The 21,760-nt window shown below is 35.9% G+C and overlaps 1 protein-coding gene across 5 annotated transcripts in view; it reads left to right on the top strand.

Annotated features, from left to right (window-relative positions):
- Positions 1-21,760, top strand: part of Slc4a4 (solute carrier family 4 member 4) — a 421,377-nt gene that overhangs the window by 373,453 nt on the left and 26,164 nt on the right. For all 5 annotated transcript variants that reach the window (XM_074042041.1, XM_074042042.1, XM_074042038.1 and 2 more), the window contains 2 exons: positions 9,051-9,164; positions 11,933-12,094. In XM_074042041.1, coding sequence (XP_073898142.1) covers positions 9,051-9,164; positions 11,933-12,094 — 276 coding nt within the window. The remainder of the gene's footprint in view (positions 1-9,050; positions 9,165-11,932; positions 12,095-21,760) is intronic.

Genomic DNA, 21,760 nt, shown 5'->3' with positions numbered 1-21,760 from the left:
TATTTTTAGAACCGTGATTCTTGGTTGACATTTTGGCTTGTGACTACTCTAATAAAGTTGGATATGTTTAATTTATTTTAAAAAACCCTTTACAAGAATCAGGTGACATTCCCCTTCCATTTTCTTTTTCTCCCAGAAACTTTCTTTTTGAATGGTAAAAACTGTCAAACTAAAACAAATAATGTCAGAAATAATGGACATGTATTCTGTGCCCCATTCCAGTGTTGATCCTAGGTGACATTTGTCTGGTTCAAAATATCACACCAGATTATGTCATTAAAACTCACTCAAAAAATGGCTTTGCTGTCACTGAAAAAAAATCAGATTTTTAAATTCTTGTGGTATTTTGTACCAATGAAAGCCATCTTTAAAGTCAAATTTGCTTTTAAATTATTTCTTCAAATTTATTTTATGAAGAATGACAAAGGATTATTGAGTTGTGCATACAACTTAGTTTGTTAACCATTTAACAGAAATTGCAAATAATTCAGTTTTTATAGACAGATGACAAAAACTATAATTAATCTAATTGAGATCTAATAAAAATGAGGTTGGGAGTGATGATTGGCTAAAACATTGTGAGAGGGCTTCTAATGGTGGCACAGAGGCAGTATATGGATAGAAGAAGTAATTGTGACCATGATATCAAATCCTCTTGGTTCAAAGTACTTTCAGGTTGTTTGCCATCATAGAAAAGACAGTAACATTGAAATTCATGCACTAAAACAAAGTGGTCTCCTATACCTTCTCTAGGTGGTCTAATTTATACATGAAACTTACCAATCATTCTTTTGAAATATAAATTATAAAACCATATTCCTTCTTTGGGACTTGAAACTCTTTATTATAATGGTTTCTGTGAGTTATTTTCCAAGAAGAACCTATGACAAAGTCAAGGTATTTTTATAGTTGGAGCTTAATATATTTTATTGTTAAGAGTTTGAGTACCATCTAATCTAATATCTCCTCAGAATTTCTGATAAGTTTTCATGCTGCTTGAATGCCTCAAGGAATAGGAACTCAGCATCCTATAGAAATTCCTGGTAGAAACTCTTTCTGCCTTTCCACAGCCTCTGTCCACAGGGTCTGCTCTCACCATCAGGAGCTACACAAACAAGTTGAATTTTGCTTTTCTCTCGCAGACTTCATACGTTAGAAGACACAGTCTCCCTACAACTTCTTGAGGCCTACTGTTCTTGTTCTTTTCTAGACTCCTTTCTCTAGATCAGCTCCAGATTTTCAATGTCAATTTAGAGGTGATTGAGCAGATTGGGGCATAGTACTTCCCATGTGGTTTGATCATTTACTTCTGGTACATGCTTATTAGGTTCCTTGTTCTACTGCCCAGGTTTTTTTTTTTCCCCCTTTATTAGTGAAAATTATACTAAAGCTTATTAGGAAAGAAATTTAGTGTAACAGAATAAAATTAGGGAGAAACAATTCCTGCTTCCCATGCAGGAAATGGTAGTAAAGACTCCTACTGCCCAGTTTTGAGGCAGGATGGAAGACAAGGTCTTTTAGTGATTGTCAGTCTCAGCCTCTCTGCTGCACCACTTCACTAAGCCTACTCCTCCTCCTTAGACATATTTACAAGCTGTAAGCCCTGAGCAGATAAATTACCCAGCCTATCTCCCTCCTCTCCCAAATCTCCCTTAGAGCTTGTAGCATTAAAATTGTACAGTCTAAACCAAACTTCTTTTACTGAATTCTGCATTTAGTGAGCATTGTTGAATCAAAGTGTAGTGAATTAAGATTATTGCTACTGTTAATGCTTATTTCTTTTGTAGTGCTTTATAGCATTGACTACTAGGGGATCAAATTTCAAAATCATCATGGCATTTTGTGCCTATTTTGTGATGGCCAAAGGGCGAGTATTTGTCTGGTATAGTTTTTCTTCATCTAGAATAAATGCTTTTTTGTATTGTTTAGCATTTTCCACCATCATTAACGGAATTGCCATCATGAATTAATATTTATTGAGAGCCTGCAGGGTTCCTGCCTCTGTACTTGTCTCTTTGTAGCACTCTGTCCATTGAGAACTGCTCAGCAGGATCACGGCCCTTCCTCCCACTTAATTTAGGAGCAGCTGCAGTCCTTGCAAAGTGAAAACCAAATGTCCTCTGGGGCTTCTGAGAAACCAAATTTATTTTTTGTCTGCTGTAAATTAACTAGCTTCTCACTGTTGGTGTTTCTATGATTATGACTCTCAATAATTAGTATGGTATCATCTTTCATAAAGAATATGTTTATAATAGATTCAGTAGTTTGTTTTTGCCCAAGAGTAAGAGAATAGTGCATGGTTATTTGAATTATCTTTCCAATCCACTTAATTTTGTCTTTGTTTAGTAATTTAAATATTTAAGCTGGTCACTTCTTGTTAGATTAATTGATGTATTATTTTAGTAATTATGCAGAGGACAGAAATATTTTTCTATTCTTCATTTTTCTAGTTTAAATATAGTAGACATAGAAAAGATGTCAAAACTAGTCTTATAGAAACGTCTCAGTCTTAATTGAGACATGCTTCTTCTTCCTCTTCATAAGTTGAGGCAGGAATTATCATATGTTATACATGCTTGTACCACTATAAAAACAAACCTCTGAAAACTTGAAAGTACTTGCTATCTATAAATTGTCTTAATTTGTACTCTTAGGTTATAATGATTTACATTCTTAAGATACTGAAATTTAGTCTGGAGAGACTCAGTGTTGGATTTGGATGAACATACACAAGTAATGATGTTTATCCAAACTGAATTTGAGGTCTTTGAATCCATAGGATGAGGCATGAAATCCTGTGGGGGCAGATTTTCCATGAAAACATTGGCAATTCTACTTTTAGTCATTACCAGTAATAGAAAACTAGAGACTGTGGGTCTCTAAGTTGATTTCCTTATTAATATATTGACCTACATTAGAAGTGTTGTTTAGAAAGAGATCATGTCTGATGAAATGAAAGGTAAAACAAATAATGAAGGGAAATCAGATACTTTTCTTTCCCTAAGTGTGTTTGGAAATGTGAGGAAGGCCCAAAGGAAGAAATTCTTATCTCCTTAGAATTCACTTAAAACTTATGCACAGACCCCTGAGTGAGTGTTATCTAGTAGACTAAATACTCATGTTGTTTAACATCATGAGTTTCCACTTTCTGTTGGCTCTTTCTGTTTCCACTTTGCCTCATGCAAACTAAAGTTTAATTTTAGTGTAGAGTGAGACCTGAATAGCCTGCTAAAATAACACCCCACCTGCCTTCTCTAATTAGAGGAGTTAAGAGTTGAATACAGAAGTGGCCTGGGAAAAATCAATTTCCTTGACTATGATGTTTAAAATGGATCCAGTGTCTTAGAAAGAATGTCTTAATAATAAACACTCTGCAGGAGTGATTTCTGCTGTAACTGAACTGTATTACATAACTTAAGGAGAATAAAGGGGAAGTAGAATTAAGTATATTATACAGAATCTGTCATCCTGGCTGATTTTTAATGAGATTAAGCAACATTATTAATAGGGTAACTTTTTGTCCCCATAGATATTAAGAGCTGAAATCCTAGCATTGATGAGCATTCCTTTTTTCAGCTACTTTTATAGCCATAGTATAAATAGTGCCACACTTTAATAAGACCACCATTACCCAAGAGCTCTACCAAAATCAGCATGTATATATGAACATATACGTGGTGTGTGCGTATATATATAGTTATTAGCTTCTTACAGCTGCTTCATCAAATTACCACATAGTCCCAATTACTTGGGAGGTAGAGATAAGAGAATTATGGTTGGAAGCCAGCTTGGGCAAAAAAGTTAGCACAAAAGACCCTAAATCAAAAACAAGCTGGATTTGATGACACACACCTATAATCTCAGCTTCTTGGGAGGTGGAAGTAGGAGGAATATAGTTTGAGGCCAGCCTGTTCAAAAACATAAAACCCTATTTGAAAAGCAAACTAAAAGCTGAAGGGCATGGGATGTAGCTCAAATGGTAGAGCACTTTCCCAGCAAGCTTGAGGCCTTGATTTTAATCTCTAGAACTGCTGCTCCTCTCCTAAATTACCACAAATATGGTGACTTAGAACAACAAACTTTAAATAGACCTGATCTTGAGGTCAAAATTGAGATGTGGAAGTAAGAAGTCTACAGTTGGTCTTACTGGGATAAAATGACCAGTAAATGAAGGTGTGGGCAGGTCTGTGTTCCTTCTGACCACAAGGGAGAATGCATTTCCTTGCCTTTTCCAACTTCTAGGGATTGCATGCATTCCTTAATACATGGCCCCTTCCTTCAACTTCAAAGTCAGCAGTGGCTGGTTAAGTTCTTCTGCCCCTTCACTCTGATACTGACTCTCCTGTCTCCCTCTTTCATTTACAAGGACACTTGTAATTACATTGGCCCACCTGTATAATCTAGGTTAATGTCCCCACTATCAAGGTCAACTACTTAGCAGCTTTCAACCTTAATTCTTCTTTGCCACCTTACATTACATATCCACAGGTTTTGGAAGTTATCATGTGGACATCATTAGGGACACATTATACTTTATTCTGCCTACCACGTTATTTGACTTAAATTGTACCATGATTTATTGGAGTGCTCCATTGACAAGAATACTGAAGAGGGTCAAATGTAGAAAGAGGGAGAAACTATATAGGAAGCTAATTCAGTAAACCATATGAGATAAAGTGATAGAATGCTAGATATATTTTCAAGATAATCTGCTAACTTAATTTGGTGTATGATAAGAGAAAAAGAGAAGAGTCCAAAGTTTTTGACTGAACATAGAAGAAAAATAAGCTGCCATTAATTAAGATGAAGAAAGCAACTAAAAAAATAGGAGGTTTAGCATATCCGTGGTGAGGCAGGCTGGGCTGGGGAAGAGGAGCTAGGGTAGATCAAGCACTTATTTTGACATGTTGTTTTGATGTCTATAAGAAATCTAAGTGAGGTCGTCAGGTAGTTAAACAGATGATTATGGAATTTAAGGGAATGGTCTGTCCTGGAGATATAAGCATGAGACTAAATGAGGTCACTTACACCAAGAGTATAAATAGAAGAGAAATCAATGTCTGAACTCTAAAACATTCCAACCTGAAGAATTTGGAGGAGTTGGGGAGAAACCTGCAAAGAAGTCAGAATAGCCTGGAAATCCAATAGACTTAATTTCCAAAATGTCTTCAGAATGTCAAAGTATTCCTAGATTGGAGCATGACAACTGGTATATTCCAATCATTTGGCTTTTGAAAAATTACACTGGCTGACTAGACTATTACCGTACCAATGTCCTGCTCTCAAAGTGTGCTTTGTATCCATTAGCAGTTCTGTGTGTACTTTATCCATGGAATATTTGGTTTATGAGTTTTGATGAGTTACTTTTGAGAATAAATATTAATGTCATCCTTAGGGAGAGATATATTTATGTAGGATCTGTATTAAATATGATAATTCAGAAGGGAGCAAGAGATTCAGTTGCTTTGTTAAGCTACAGAAATTATTGTTTTACTAAAGTTGACTATTTTATATTCTTTTGAATATTGTCAGTGGCAGCAAATTGCTTTCCCTTTTAGTATGGGTTTAACTTTTAACACTATCCACAGTCATTCATATATTGTTGGGCACAGTGAAAATTGGTAAATTAATATAACATTCTAGAAGGAAATTTGGCATAATGTATAAAAGCCTTAGATTTTAATATACACATTGTCAGAATAATTTGCAAAGATTTCTTTATGATATTGTTTATTATACTGAAAAGTTAAAGGCAATCTAAACAGTGGGATATTAAATACATTGGAATATCCATTCAGCATAATACTCTGGTATCATTAATGCTCAATATTATAAAAAATGTAAAATGAGAAAAAAGTGATAAAAGGGACATGTAAAACAGAATGTGAAAAACTATATGTGTATATATACATATACGCATATACATATATGTGAACATATATATATACACACAAAAGGAGGATATATTTGTAAATATTAAAGATTATTCTTAGATAGTGGATTTGCTAAACATTTTGCCTATTTTTTCCCTAAATGTACTATAACAAACATATTAATTTTGAAATAGAAAAAATAACAATTTCAAAGAAGATAGAATCAAGATACTTCAGATATGTCTGTTTATTGTGAGTTTTCAAACATCTATCCTTGCTCAATAAGATTACAAAAGGAATTTTTAAATTATTTGGAAAAAAGCGGCATCATTGAAATAAATGAATAACTACCCAAAGCAGCATCATTGAAATAAATGAATAACTACCCAAAGAGAATAGTTGAAAAGACAATATTGATTTGGATTTGGATTTTTTGACTGGTTGGAGTATATTTTAAATTGAGATATAATTTACTTAGTAAAATGTACAGGTCATAAGTATATAGTTAAATAGCTTTTTACAAATGTGGTACATTTGTATAAATGACACTCAAAATACTATATGTTGGTATGAAAGGAATATTGTTTTTTCTTTAGATATTGTCTACCTCGAATAGTTTCTTAAAATTGTATCATGGGTATTTTCTTTCACCCATGATACTGTTGATTCTTGCGGTCATGTGCCTTGACCTCATAGTCTCATGGATTATGTAGGACCAAGTTAGAAGCACTGCAATTTGGGCCCTCGATGATGTTCAGTTTGCCATGTTTGTTTCTCAGGATAGTCATCTCATGGAATGTTGAAAATGCCTTCTCTCCCAACTAAAGGAGCAGCATTTCTTAGTTGCCTGACAGTGATTCCCATCAAGCAAGTCTGTCCTCTAGCAGAGTGGAGATATAGGTCCTATGGGAATTTCTACCGAAGAACAGCAGAGTACATTCATTTGCTACCCTTTTCTGTGTATTAAAAAAAAAAATGGGAAGGGAGGGGGAGGGGAAGGGAGGGGAGGAGAGGGGAGGGAAAGGAATGGGGATACCATGTTTTTAAAAACTGCTTCCGTCCCTTGGATAAATTACAGGATATTTGATTGAGTGTGATTTGCTGGGTGAGGACTGGTAGAGACATAAATAAGAGATAACTTCTTTTTGCTTTTGCAATGACCTTTGGTCCTGCAGCGACTTATGATCTATTGGACAAGAGGGATGCTTGTAACATGCCAACATATTACTGAAACTACTCCATATGACATCTTTTGCCAGACTATCCTGAGCTACCATTGTTAATACCATTTGCACACAATTTAAGAAATGAGCGTTTCTTCCAGTATCGAAGCCCTGGGAGCCTCCCTTTTTTCCTTTTTTCTGCGTTAATTCCAACAAAATTTAGCAGATGACTATTATTCCTGGGCTTTTAGTCTTGTTTCTTGGAATTAAAGGTTCATTTCAAAGTCCTCCTGACACTAAATGATTTAGTTGTTTGAGTGGTCTCTGCAGCCAAGGAGCCTTTTGGAATGTAATATAACTATAGTTATATAGACATTACGTTAGGCACTTTAATGCCATATCGTAGTTAATTCTTATAACAAATCAGTGAAGTTGTAGATATTGTTTTGGCTCTTTTTTTTATCTGAACTAATTGAATCTAATAAAGAGTAAATATTCATAAACTATAAATAATGTAATTCTAATGCAGGTAATCTGACTACAGTAACTATCCTGTTTTAGCCCCAAATCAATCCCTGCCATGTATTTGTTCCTGATATTATTGTGTGTAATTGGTGTTAACTTGTCCCTAAAGGTACTATAACTGATCCTTAGTTCTTTTGGTGTGTTCTTCTCAAGAAACTAAAATTAGCAGTCTCTGGTCCTCCAAGAGGCAAAGCAGATCCTGTCCCCCCATCCCCCCAAGAAAAAGCACCTATGAACTTGTTGAGGATTTGTACCTGACACCTGATAATAGTCAAGAATTAAACATTACGCCTTTTAGTATACCCACCCTGCCAGATAGTAATTTCCACTCTTCACTTCAGTTTATATTGAGTACCTGACTATCTTAGTTTCAAATCTCTTTTAGGAGCCCCTCTATTCTGAGGACTGTGTATTGTATTTAGTAGCATCAAAAAACTGATCACTCTTCCTGAGATAACTTGATAGTGTCTGAATCAACCCTAATTTGATGTATATAACTTAAATCTAAACTTCATGAAGACAGTTTGTGTCTGTCTTACTCAATATAGTGTCCTTAGCACCAAGCAAAATATTAGGAACTGAGTAAATTCTTGTGGAAGCATCACATTACACGCAACTATGTGTATCTTCCTTATGAGAAACTTAGTCCTTCTTGCAGTACCTGTGGAGGATGCAGCAACCTCCATGCAACCAAATGGCCCAGTGCTCCTGTTTTGACTTATAAGTGGCCATTCTGCACCCACTTCATGGTAAAGGACAGGGTTTAATGCTGCATCCCATAAAGCTGGCCCTTGTTCTGACCAGAGGCAAACACTTAGGAATTTGGAGGATGATCAGATAATGGTAGCTACTCTTAAGTAGTGGAGGAGAGACACCCCACATACACGAGACATTAAGCACCAGCCTGGAGTGAAGAATATTTCTTTGACAAAGGTAGTGTATCCTTCATACTTCCGTCTTCCATCACTTGACTTTATTGAGACCTGATATTTACCTTGCTCAGTGGACTGCAACTTTCAATCCTTGCCATCATAGATGTGTGGTGTTTTTAGGTTACTTTATGGGATTATATTATTTATTACAGTGCTGCCTTCCAAATAAGTGGAATTCTATTTCCTCATGCAATGTGTGCTTAGATTTCACCCTTATCCAAGTATCCTTCATTTGGCACACAGGGCAAGTACTTGCATGGTATATGTCAGGAATATATTTTTGAGTGACCTTCCTTGCCTACACTCACTCACTCTCTCTCTCTCTCTCTCTCTCTCTCTCTCTCTCTCTGTCACACACACACACACACACACACACACACACACACACACACAGAGGCCTGTTGTTTTGGGGGATCAGATTATGTCTTGCCCAGTGATAATTTGTTGATAAAACTATTATTTTAAGTTATTAGCAAATACAGATTTCTTTACTCAATTCAAACCTGGAAAAATACGTGTATTTTACGCTAAATAGTCCCTTCTTTCTTTTTTTTCAGGCAAGAAAACTAATTAGCGATTTTGCCATTATCTTGTCCATTCTCATATTTTGTGGAATAGATGCCCTAGTAGGTGTGGATACTCCAAAACTTATTGTGCCAAGTGAGTTTAAGGTAAGCAGACATCTATCTTACTCTTCAACTTTTTCTTTCCCCTATCCTGGTTTATTGTGACTCTATTTCAGTCATCTTTGCACAGTCCTTTTTTCTTTTTTTCAAAAGCAGTCCTTTGTGGGACTCACTTATATAGTTTAATTTCTGCACCAAAATTAAATGCCAAATCTAGGATCAAATGCAAGGTTCATATTGCATTGATTTTTATTTTAAAACAACTTATTACAAGCTCTTTCATATATTTTTAGAACATTTTAAAATATCTGAAGATTTTTCATATACCTTATTACTTTGATCCATATAATAATTGTGGGAAGTATGCAACATAACTTATTTTATAAAGTTGATATTGGAGCACATAGAAATTTAATAAAATATCCATGATCCCTTCACTAGTGGAGTCAGGAAGTGAAGTTAGAACTCAAGCCTCTAGCTCTTAATTCAATGCTCTTTTCATACTAATAAATTACCTGCCAGACATATTTATTTATAATGTGAATTTTAATTGTTGCAAAGATGTAACTCTTGTTTTATGAACCTGTTGTATATGCAGTTGTAATGAATAAAATCTACATTTCAGTCATTCCTAATTATATCACTAGCTAATTTCCCATTACAAGTCTTCCACCTGTTTTCTAGAGCAATGGGGATCACAACATGTGATTTTAACCAATTTTAAGCCATCTACAGTTTTAGTTTAGTATATTTTTACTTAATGAAGAAGGACTATATAGGAGACAGCAAATGATATTTTTGGTATTGTCTCCACCATCATGTATTCATCAGCAAAGATACATTCTCATTCAGTCATTAATTCATTTAAGTCAATATTTATTAAATGCTTTTTTTTGACAATACTGTGGATTGAACTCAGGGTCTTGCACTTGCTAGGCAAGCTGTCTACTACTTGAGCCATTCCCCTAGTCCTTTTACTTTTTAGTTTGTTTTTTAAGTAGGATCTTGCTCTTTTGCATGGGCCAGACTCAGACCACAATCCTCCTACCACAATCTCATACCTGTATTGATCTGGGGAAGGGGGAGGGTGGGCAGAACTGGGGTTTGAACATAAGGCCTCATGCTTGCTAGGCAGGTACCTGAGCCATGCCTCCAGTCTTTTTTTTTCTTTTACTTTTTTTTTTTTTTGCAGTTATTTCTTAGATAGTTTCCTGCTCTTTTCCTGGGGCTGGCCTTGGACTGCAGTCCTCCTGTCTATACCTCCCATGTATCTGGGATTATAGACATGAATGCACCACACTCAGCTTGTTTGTTGAGACAGAGTCTCACTAACTTTTTGTCTAGGCTACCTTTGAATGTCAGTCCTCCTGTCTCCATCTCCCAAGTAGCTTAAATTATAGGTGTATGCCACCACACCCAGCTAAATGTTTGCTTTAAGTCAGAATCTGTCCTCGGATCTGAAATGGAACCTGATAAAGGTAGTAAATGGTAGATAGGTGCACCAATGGAGTTATGAGCAAAGTGAGACAGAAGATGGAAATATTCTCAGAAAGGAAGTGGACATTCTTGAAAGGAAATCTAGAAAAAATAATTTATAGTTAGCTTTAGATTTTAATTTATTTGTTTTGTTTGAGTAAGGAAATCATAGTATTTTTTTCTGTAGTAGACATATATGATGTATGACAGAGTGAGAACTGAAAAAATGACCACTCTTTTCAGTGTCCTGCAATATTTCTGAGAAAGTATTTACCAGTTCTTCTGAATCATTTTTCATATGTAAAGTAAGAGGTCATAATGTTTAAATTAGTTTAATTATAACATAAAATATTTATTGTTCTTCATATGTCATATTGTGAAGCTATTTATAATTTGCCAGTAGTAGAAACAACTTCAGTAAAATTTCTAAGACTTATGAACAAAATTCATAATGGTTTTGTAGTTTCTTGCTACTGCTTTATTGAATATTATATCTGGGTTTTTTTCTCCTCACTTTCCCTTAAATTTAAATCACTTTTTTTCCAACTTCAGTCCTTAAATCATCTCAAATACATAAATTGATATCCCCTGCCATTCCAACAGCCCATATTCTTTCTCTCCTTCTTTTTAAAAAAACACCTCAAACACAAATTGATTCATCGCCTCTGTTTTTCTTCTTTCTACCTTACTCTACTTCTTATGGTGGCTTCAACAGTTTTAAAAATTCTATATTCATTCCATGCAGCTATCTTAAACAAAAAAAATCATTTTTTTTCATTTCCAAAATCAGAGAACAGGAGGGTGGAACAGGTCCTGCTGGGGGGTTGGTACCAGGGGGAGGGGGGAGGAGGGAGGGAAATGGGAGGGGGGAGGAGGGAGGGAAATGGGAGGGGGGAGGAGGGAAGGAAATGGGAGGGAGGAGGAGGGAGGGAAAGGGTATAAGAGGGTGAATGTGATGCAGATACTGTATGCAATGTATGTAAGTGGAAAAGTGATACCTGTTGAAACTGTTCTAGGAATAGGGGTGGGAGGGGTAAAAGAGAATGATGGAGGAGGTAAATTCAAGTAGGATACATTGTAAGAACATTTGTAAATGCCACAATGTACTACACCCAGCACAACAATAAAAGTTCTTTTAAAAAACCACCTCAAAAATAACATCCTTTATGAAGATTTTTGGTAAATAATCTTTCACCAGCCTATAATTGTTTCTATTTTTTAATATGTTGATTATTCCCTAATAAAAGTGCATATCATCATTGTTTTTGTTTTTTATTCACCAAGTAGCACATACTAACTTCACGTGGTTCTCAAAAATGTTCTCTCTCTGCTTTAAGCCAACAAGTCCAAACCGAGGTTGGTTTGTTCCACCTTTTGGAGGAAACCCCTGGTGGGTGTGCCTTGCCGCTGCTATTCCTGCTTTGTTGGTCACCATTCTGATTTTCATGGACCAACAAATCACAGCTGTGATTGTAAACAGGAAAGAACATAAACTCAAGGTAACTGTCCATAATAATGGTTATTATTGCCTTCTAAATAAAGACTTTAGTATTTGGTAATACTGATTCAAACCAAAGAGAGCTTTACTGGGAGTTATACTTTAGCTAATGATCCTTAAGACTGTCAGTCATAGATCACCATGTGTGAACACAGATTCTCAATACAATACCTTAGGGAGAACTCACTTAAATTTGAAAAGAATGTTTTAAATCATATGTCCATCATTACTAAAGAGTAAATATAAACAATAGTTTACTTTTTAGCCACAGTCATCCCTCTAATTTTAATGTGGCTAACTATCCTTAATGAAGACAATGATAATCGCAGATTAAATTAACCTATACGGAGTACCTGCTCTCTGTTAAATCAACTCAGATTTATTTCTTTCCATTCAAAACTAATTTAGGGGTTGTGAGGTGTAGTTCAATGGTAGAGCACTTGCCTAGCATGCACAAGGCTGGGTTTAATTGTACATATTTATGGGATTTACTGTATTAATTTGATACATATATACAAGATACAATAAGTCAAATCAGGGTAATTAATATTCCCATCTCCTTAAACATTTGTCATTTCTTTGTGTGGGGAACCATTGAAGATTTCTTCTTAAAGATGATTAAGATAGTTCATGGTTATAAGTTGTTGGTAAGCATTTACATTTTTTGTCTTTGGATATTTACCTCAGAGTACTGCCATTTAGCCTGGATAAAATGTTTTATTTTGTTCACTTTAAGTTTTTTTTTTTAATTAGCTATTGATTTTGTCATGAGCCTAAAGAAAATACTTTAGTGGTCTGGGATATCTTTTAAGAGGGCTACCTAAAATGTTCTTACCTTATTTAATGTTTCTCTACCTCTAATGATTTTTTTAGGTAACATTGGTTTCAAAAATACCCTCTGGGAAAGTGAGAGATGAATAATAACACTAAAAGGAACTATTATTTATTGGATTCCCACTGTGAATCAGGCCATGCTCTAAGTACTTTATATCATATATTAACTAATTAATAAGCATGAAGATGCATTAGGCTGTCATCAGAAGCAGCAGAGGAAATTACTAAGAATGGAAGGAACTGCTAGTATAGCAGAAGGAAAAAACCCAGAAATGCAAGGAATTGTTTGACTAGTGTAGAAACACATTAGGCAGAGAAATAAGAGAGATGAGGACAATTTTGATAAACCACCCAAATAGAACTGTGGATCATGGTGAGAGAGAAGTAAAATTAAAAGGTTTGGATAAGAAGGAGACGTTTAGATTTTGAAGGTTTGGGGGAGAGAAAGCTAAGTGATGAACTGACGCAGTGTGTGATAAGTTCCTGAAGCGTATTGGAGATGATGTACATCAAAGCTTGGAAGCTGGGGTATTGTGAGTCCAGCATGTTGAAGTCTCAACTACATCATTGTTGATACCTGTGGAGGATGGCACAGTGTTCAGGGAAGATTTTATTTGCTTCTAGAAAAAGATACAGAAATATCCTACAAACCTGAAAACACTATCTAAAATTACTATTTTATGATGGAAAGTTTTAGGAATATAAAAATAGACAGAATGGTATAACAACCTGATATTTATAATTTATTTCAATAATTATCCACTCATGGCATATATTATGTCATCTGAGCCTCATTTTTTTATCCCCTCTCTCTGATACTTTGAAGGAAGTCCAGATAACATGCCACATATATCCATAAATTTTAAAGAGCATGTTTTTCTGAAGACAAGCTCTCTTTTTAAAAAAATGGCCACAGTACCATTATCAGCCTAAAATATATTTTAAAAATTCCCAATGCCATCAAATATGCAGTTAATATTAAATTTCTTACTGTTATAAACATAATAAACTTTAAATATGTAATTTATTCAGTTAAATTCAAATCCAAATAAAGTTTGTACATTATTACTTTAGATTAATTATAAACTTTTATCTATAGATTTGTCCCATTGGTTTGTTTTTTGTTTCTTTTCCTTTGGAATTTATTTGTGGATGTCAAGGACAACCAGGTTGTTCATTGTTCTGTTACCTTTTGCCATATAAGAAGTTGTGTGACAACCTAGTGGCTTAACACAACAACAGCAAACTCAATTTATAATCATCTCTTGTGTTTGACTTGGTTGGGCTCTTTAGGACAGTTCTTGCTTGAAGTCTTCCCTGCAGTTGCAGTCAGATAGTTGCAGGAGCTGATGTCATCTAAAAATTTGATTAGCCTCACTGACATACCTCACATGTTTAACACCTCGATATTCTTGAGCTGTCTTTTTCCTTCTTTCTATCTCTATGCACACACACACACACACACACACACACACACACACACACACCACTGTATGGCGTCTCATCTTCCAGGGCTTTTCCATGTGGTTTGAGCTTCTCATAGCATGGTAGGGGTGTTATTTGCACTTGTTACATGACAGCCGACTTCATGAATCAAGAAGTGAAAGATGCTAGGCAATTTAATGGGTATACCTACAACTGGCACAGCTTTATTTCTTTATTTTGTCATAGTCAGTTGGTCTAAGTAGTCATAGAAGTGGATTCCATTTGAGGGGGTGAAGAAGGAATCCATTTTTTGATGAGGGGAATGGCAAGGTTGCATGATAGAAAAACATGAGGCAAGAGGTATTTTCCAGCCATTCTTTTAAAAATAAAAATCTCCCACATTTGTACTAAAAACCTTGCCATAGTCTAGATCTTGGTGATTGCCACCCTATGGTGTCATTTAGCATGTTGTTTGTCTTCTGTGTTTAAATGGTCATTGGAATAGGTTTGATCTTATATATTTATCTATCATTAGTCTAAATAAGTCTGTCATAAGTAGATACACTGAAATTATATACACACATATACATATATGTATACATATACATATATCAGACATAGAGAAGAGTGGAGGGACCAACACTAAGGGCATGAACACTTGAAACTACATTTTTGGCTTGGGAATTTTACAGGCCACAGAGGTAATGTGAATTCCAGCCCTGAACCCAATTGCAGATTTGCAATCACAATTGGGTTCCCTTCCTCTCCCCTCACCTCCCTATATCCTTTCCCTCCCCTCCCCTCTCCTACCCCTTCCCTTTCTCCTCCCCTCCCCTGCCTTTCTTCCTCCCTCCCCTCTCCTTCTCTTCCTCCCTTCCCTTTCCTTCTCTCCCTTTCATCTTGGCATTATACCAGTGGCAAGGCTGAAAGGGCATGTGTCCCCATTGTTTTTCTGTTCTATAGTGGGAAGGGTTTTGGTGTTGATTTAGTTTACCAATTGCATTTTTATTTCAAAAAGAAATTGGAAACAAATTCTTAATTTTAATCTATAGTTGACTAGATTCACTATGTACCTTTGAAAGTAAATGTGCATTGTTTTGTTATTGTTCATTCAGTTTTCTTTTTGATGGGTTTCAAATTTAACAAATTTGGGATTAATAAAATATTTAAAAATTATTCCTCTGTACAGAAATTAGAAACTCATGGTGTATTAGAATTTGCCTTTTGAAATAAGATTTGAGTGTATAAAAATAAGTTTTTCATCACTTTTAGAATTGCTTATTTGAAATCATGATTTTGCAAAATGATAGTTATAGAATAAGTGCCAGTCTTTTGTCACAATTTTAATGACAGCAGTGGACATTTCATCATGAATCAAAGACTTTTCACTTTGGAAATGGTTTTGTTCACATTTGGTTAGGAAATGATAGCTGTGGAATATGAAAATGGAGATTCTGTGTAAAATTGTAAAGAACCCTAACTGTTACGAAATTGACTCAAAAAGGAAACCTGCAGCAGTGAGGGAGGTGGAGATATTGGGATATTAACAGAAGCATGTTTTTGGGTGGCATTTGCTTTGGCTTTGTTTCAAGTGGCTCTGGCTGTCTGTTGTGCTTGGGATGGAATCCACCTTTCCACTCTGCTGAACAGTTCTGTATTGATGTAGGAGCGCCAAGGCTCTTGGCTTTTTTTGGCCATCATTTGGTTAGTTATGACCTGCATTAGTCCTACAGAGTGCTCAAAAGCAAACCAGATTCAGCAAAGTCAGAACTTCTCCAAGGTCATTCCCTGAATCATTGGCAGAGGCAGGAGCAGAGTCAGCTTTAGACTATAAAACCAGAGATATTTTGTCCAAAGCAAGTGATTTTAAGAATGTCATTGATTGCGTGAAGAAGGGAGACATCATTTAGGAGGGGTACATGGAAATAGATACTAGGTAATTGTGCCACATTTTTAATGACATCTTTTGTGGTAAAACTCTTAAGTATAATTTTTATTATTTAATGTTTTTATTACTCCCCAAACCCTATGCTGCCCAATATTTATTTTCCTTCTCTATTCCTGCTTTCATAACCTTGGATTCAGTCTTTTTATTTCATGCCTAGATTTTTCTAATGGTTTAGTTGTGAGTTAATAGCCAATCTTCTTTGCTTCATTTCAAAAGCATTAATTTATTTTAAGTGCTGTTTGTATCAGTCCTACCCTTTACATTTTGGCTCTCCAAACCTTCATCCCTTTGAAGAATGTCCATTTTCCTCAGGCTGGGATTTAAGAAACCTTGAGAAATGACTCCACCTAGATTTAAAGTGATTACCTCCAAATATTAGACAGTGTTCCTGTGGACCTGTTGGTTGGCTTCTCCTCAAATCTGACAGTTTCTTCTACTAAGGTATTCTGGCTAGAAAGTTCTCCTCACTCCTCAGCCATTGCTATTTATCAAAATTCCCTCTAGCCTTTAAAATCCTGCAAATATTAACCGTCCTTCTACCTCTAATGTAATTTGTATTGCACTGCTTTTTGTTTTTTATTTGTTTGGGGTTTTCTTCATATATTCATATTATTCTATGGCACTGGTCATGTGATATCTTATACAGTCTTTACTTTGTGTAGTTACTTTATCTTTATCTGGGACAAGATGCTTTCAAATTCAGGGCCATGATTTATTCTTTTTTCCAGCTCTTATGTGGCCACCACAATTCCTATGGTAGACTCAATAAATACATGTAACTTGAGAGTTTTCTTCTCTTGATCACATGGTTCTCAGCATTGTTACACTGTGAGATGGACTGACAAACATGAAAATCTATCTCCAGTTCTCACAGTGAGTGCTTACATTGTTCAAAGCTGTTTGGATATTATCATTGCAGAGATTTTTTTGTGAGTTCGTTCTAGACATACTTAAGTACTTTAATCCTCTGCACTTTTTGTTGTCATTTCCAAACCTCTGCAAGCCTCTATTTAGAGTACATTATAATTTCCACAGAAGTCTAAGTTCCTTCATCCAATTGTGACCTGTTGGTGGGAGAGGCTGTGTCATGGCTCTTAGTTTCCCCATAAACCAGCATATTGTCTGGATTGTGGTGGGCTCGTAGCATGGATGTTTACTCTGTGTCTTTATATGTATTTGCATTGCTCCTGACACCATCCTTGTTACCAGCCTTTAGCCATCTGGGTTAGGCTTTTCCTCTTGTAGAATTTAATTTCTGTGGACTTATTCTTAGATTACCTTTTTTTCTGTATTAGCAAAGCATATACAATTTCAAAGAGAAATTTCACTTCCTATCCTTGTTCTTAAAATAATCTCAAGTTTCAGAAGATAGAACATCTTTTCAGTTTGTAGTCATGAAGACAAGATGGTTTTAGACTTTAAAAGAGATAACTAACCTTTTGAGTATTTGAGTGCTTGCTATGTACAGAACACTTGTGTTAAATGCTGAAGATAAAAACTGTTCTACTTTATGATCTGTGCCCTGAATGAGTTTATTTAGGTTTGCCCATTCACCCATCTCTGCCATCAAGGTTAGACTCTACCATGCCTTCCACTGTATCTTGTATCTCAAGTACATATTAAATTATTTGTTTTTTCATCTTCTACTAATAACTGCATTCCCTTTAAGGACAGGTATTCTATTCTAACATGAAGTTCTGAATGTCCTTCACCTAATTTCCTATCTTCTCCTTTTACCAGCTCTTTCAGTTTTTTTCAAAATTATCTCCTGCTTGGTGATGGCTCACATTTTAGGACTCATATACCACCTCCTATGCAAACTGTCTCTGACTTCAGGCTGGGTTTGGTGCCCTTTGTGGGTGCTCCCATGGTACTCCCATGGCTCATCCCTCTTGTAGACCTTCAACACTGAAGTATTATGAATACCTACTGATTATCTGGCCCTGCCCACCACAGTAAAGCACTTGAATACAAGGACTGTGTATTAGCTGTAATTTATCTTCTGTGGCCCAGCAAAGTGCCATTAAATGAATGAATGTTATTTGATTATCCTTGATTATTTGGTGATGATTTTCCCTTCTTAAGAACATCAGGAAATCTCAGCATGGTAGAGGATAAGGATGACTTTTTGAAGAAAGTGATGTCAAGGGGCACAGAGTAGCTGTGTGTCTATAATTATTTTATCACAGAACTATTATTCTGGTGGTTTTGCATGGTTATCTTTATGTGCTATTATCTAAAATCCTTATTCCATGCTCTTTGGTATTATATGGCCCCTCTTTGCTAGTCTTCAGTATATATGACTCAAACATCTTTTATTTTAAAGAGCAAAAAGTATCGCAGTGGCTCCCTGTAGCATGTGGGCTTTTTCTATAGCAACTATTCCTTTGATCCATTGGTGTGGTCATTTACAAATCCTTAGGATATTATAGTTTCTTTGGTTACAAGATTTGGGATTCTGCCCTATTTGGTACTTCTAGCATGGACTTGAGTGATTTAGTCTCAATAGCGCTTAAAACCATGTGATATTTTCACCTGTTATCCTCCCCACAAAGTTTCACATTTCTACAAATTACCAAGTTTTTCCTTTTTTGTATGGCTAATTGGAGTTTTTAGTCACCAAATAGGAAGACATGTAAATGCTTGTTGTCATTCTATTTTAAAATAAACCTTTACTAAGAAACAACTGTGCATCATGCACTTTGCTAAGATGTTCAGAATACAAAGAAAAAAAAAAAGACCGAGTCTAAATCCTCATGTTATTTATAGTTAATAACAAAGATAGATAAATACACATATAACTTCAGACATAAGGGTGAGTCTTGTGATTAGGCATAAAATGAAAAACAGGGATACATAAAGGAGAAGATCCAGTTTGACTCACTTGTCTCATCTAGGGCAAGGCAGAATAAAGCACTAGGAAAGACAAAAGCTAATTTAAGGTCTTCTGGGTGGATAAGACTGAGCCAAAGAGAAGAAGGAAGAGTAGCCATTTTTACACATAGATGAGGCTATATGGCAGTGAGACAAAGGCCATTAGTGAGTGAAACACAATTGAAGAACTGCTTGTGGTTGATAGTAGTGTTGGTGTAGGGTTCAAGCAGAGGAGAACTGAAAGCTGAGGCTGTAGGTGTTGGTACATTTATTGAAGCCCATGTGTCATGAATGACCTATAGCAAAGTCATAAGTCATATGCACATGCAGTAGGGAACAAATCTTTAGGTTTCACCTTCAAGTACAATCAGAACTGAACCACTTCTTGCCATCTTCACTGCCACCACTCTGGTTCTAACCATTATTCTCGTGCATGAATTGTGGTAACACCCTCCTATTTAGTCCTCCTGTCCTTGATCCTACTCAATTTGTTCCTAACTCAGTAGTCAGAATGTTTAGAACATAACACATCATGACACTATTCCACTTAAAACCCTTCAGTGGCTTCCCATTCATCTCAGTGTGCAACCCAACTTCTATAGCAATCCTTAGTGCTGATTACTATTTAAGATAATATATGGTTTGTTCATTTATGTTCCTTATTGTTGCCACCTTCAGTAGAATGGAAACTCGACGATGACAGGATTTCTCTCTCTCTCTCTTGTTGATACTGGGATTTAAAGTCAGGGCCTCGTGTTGGCTAAGCAGGTATTCTCCACATGAACCATGCCACCAGCCTTTTCACTTTGGTTATTTTTCAGATAGCGTCTCATTTTTTCCCTAAGTTGGCCTGGACTGCAATCCTCCTATTTATGCTTCTCGAACAGTTAGGGTTATAGACTGATGCCACCATGCCCTGCTTTTATTGGTTGAGATAGAGTCTCTTGAACTTTTAGCCTGGACTGTCCTCAAACCATAATCTTCTGGATCTGTGCCTCCCAGGCAGCTAGGATTATCAACTTGTGCCACCATACTGAGCTGTTTGATGTGTGTGTGTGTGTGTGTGTGTGTGTGTGTGTGTGTGTGTGTATGTGTGTGTGTGTATTTGGCACTGGGGCTTGAACTCAGGGCCTCGTACTTGCTAGCTTGCTATGCAGGCAATCTACCACTTGAGTCACACCCGCAGCCTTTTTTTCTCTGTTTTATTCACAAATGTGTCACCATCAGCTGGAATCATGACTAATACTAAGTTTCCAATCAGTATTTGTTGAAAGATTGAATGACTGACATCTCAGATATATCATGTAGTCACTTCATTCATTGTGACTGAATAAGTTTATTTCAGCTCATCCATATTTGTCTTCTTTTTCCCTACCTTACCCCAATTCCCAATTGAAACAGTCAAGCTTTCCTGAAATGAACTGGTCACATACATATTAACCTATTTGTCTTATGAGCAGATAGATTTTTGTTTTCTGTCAAACATGGACTAAATGAATATATTTTTTTCTTGTTTGTGTCAGTTCCCCTTGCCTGTGTCAGTTCCCCTTGCCTGCTGTTCATTCTCTAGGAGCATGATTATACCCATGTGAATAATCCAAGGGCAAAATCTTGGCATTTCAGTGAAAGGAAAGTAGTGTTGTGACAAACTGTAACAGGATCTGGGTTCCTAGTATAATTCACATTTCACTCTTTAAAGCCAACCTCTCTATTCCTTCAAATTGGTCATACCCTGCTTCCATGCTGTGAAAATGAATGGCTCTATTTTCTCAGGCTCCATAGGGGTATAGCATTTGATTTCTTCATAAATAGAACAGAGAACTATAACCATAGAATAACATGTGGATACATTTAACAGTATTTACTTAGTGAATAAAAGAGCTAGACCTTTTTTAGATTGTCTCCTATCCCAGTCAGTAAATGTTATTGTGACCATTGGGTGATGTTTGAAATTATCCTCTTTGAGTTAAGGAGGTATTAATTATCTTTATGATGATGAGTAATAGGTTGTCAAGTAGTTATTTTCATAAGCTATAAAAGGTGAGAAATGGTCTTCTACATATCTCCTGGTTGTTTTGGGATCTTTACATATACTGAGTGCCATCTAAAATAAACAGCATATTGTTTAAATACTGCCAAGCAGAGAAGGCAGAGCGTCTTCTTTTAAAGTGTTTATCATGCTTAACAATAACAACCAATACCACTATGGCTACCACCACCATTATTTAACTCCTACTGTATACCAGCTACTACCCTTTGCCTCTCTTACTTCAGTGAACAGTCCCAATAACTCTTCAAAAGTGGGGTCATATATTCATTTTTCTGATTACAAAATTGGACAGGGAGGTTAATTAACAACAAATACTAAGTGAAGCAGTGACCTAAATCTAAGTTAACAATTATTCAGAACTGTGGTGGAGGTAGTATCTGCTATAGCAGCTGTAGGAGGCAGCTGTGTGTTTAATTGCCAGAGAGAATAATATGAAGAAGATAAGGTCATTTTGCTCAAGGAGCATACCTTCTAGTAGATATTTTTGTTGAACAAAATGATTGGATTTCTTTTGGCAATGTTAATTCCCATCTGGA

Source organism: Castor canadensis, chromosome 9 (genome assembly GCF_047511655.1).
Source record: "Castor canadensis chromosome 9, mCasCan1.hap1v2, whole genome shotgun sequence".
Taxonomy (NCBI): domain Eukaryota; kingdom Metazoa; phylum Chordata; class Mammalia; order Rodentia; family Castoridae; genus Castor; species Castor canadensis.
The sequence above is the reverse complement of the archived record's forward strand: the minus strand, read 5'-3'. Positions and strand labels throughout refer to the sequence as shown.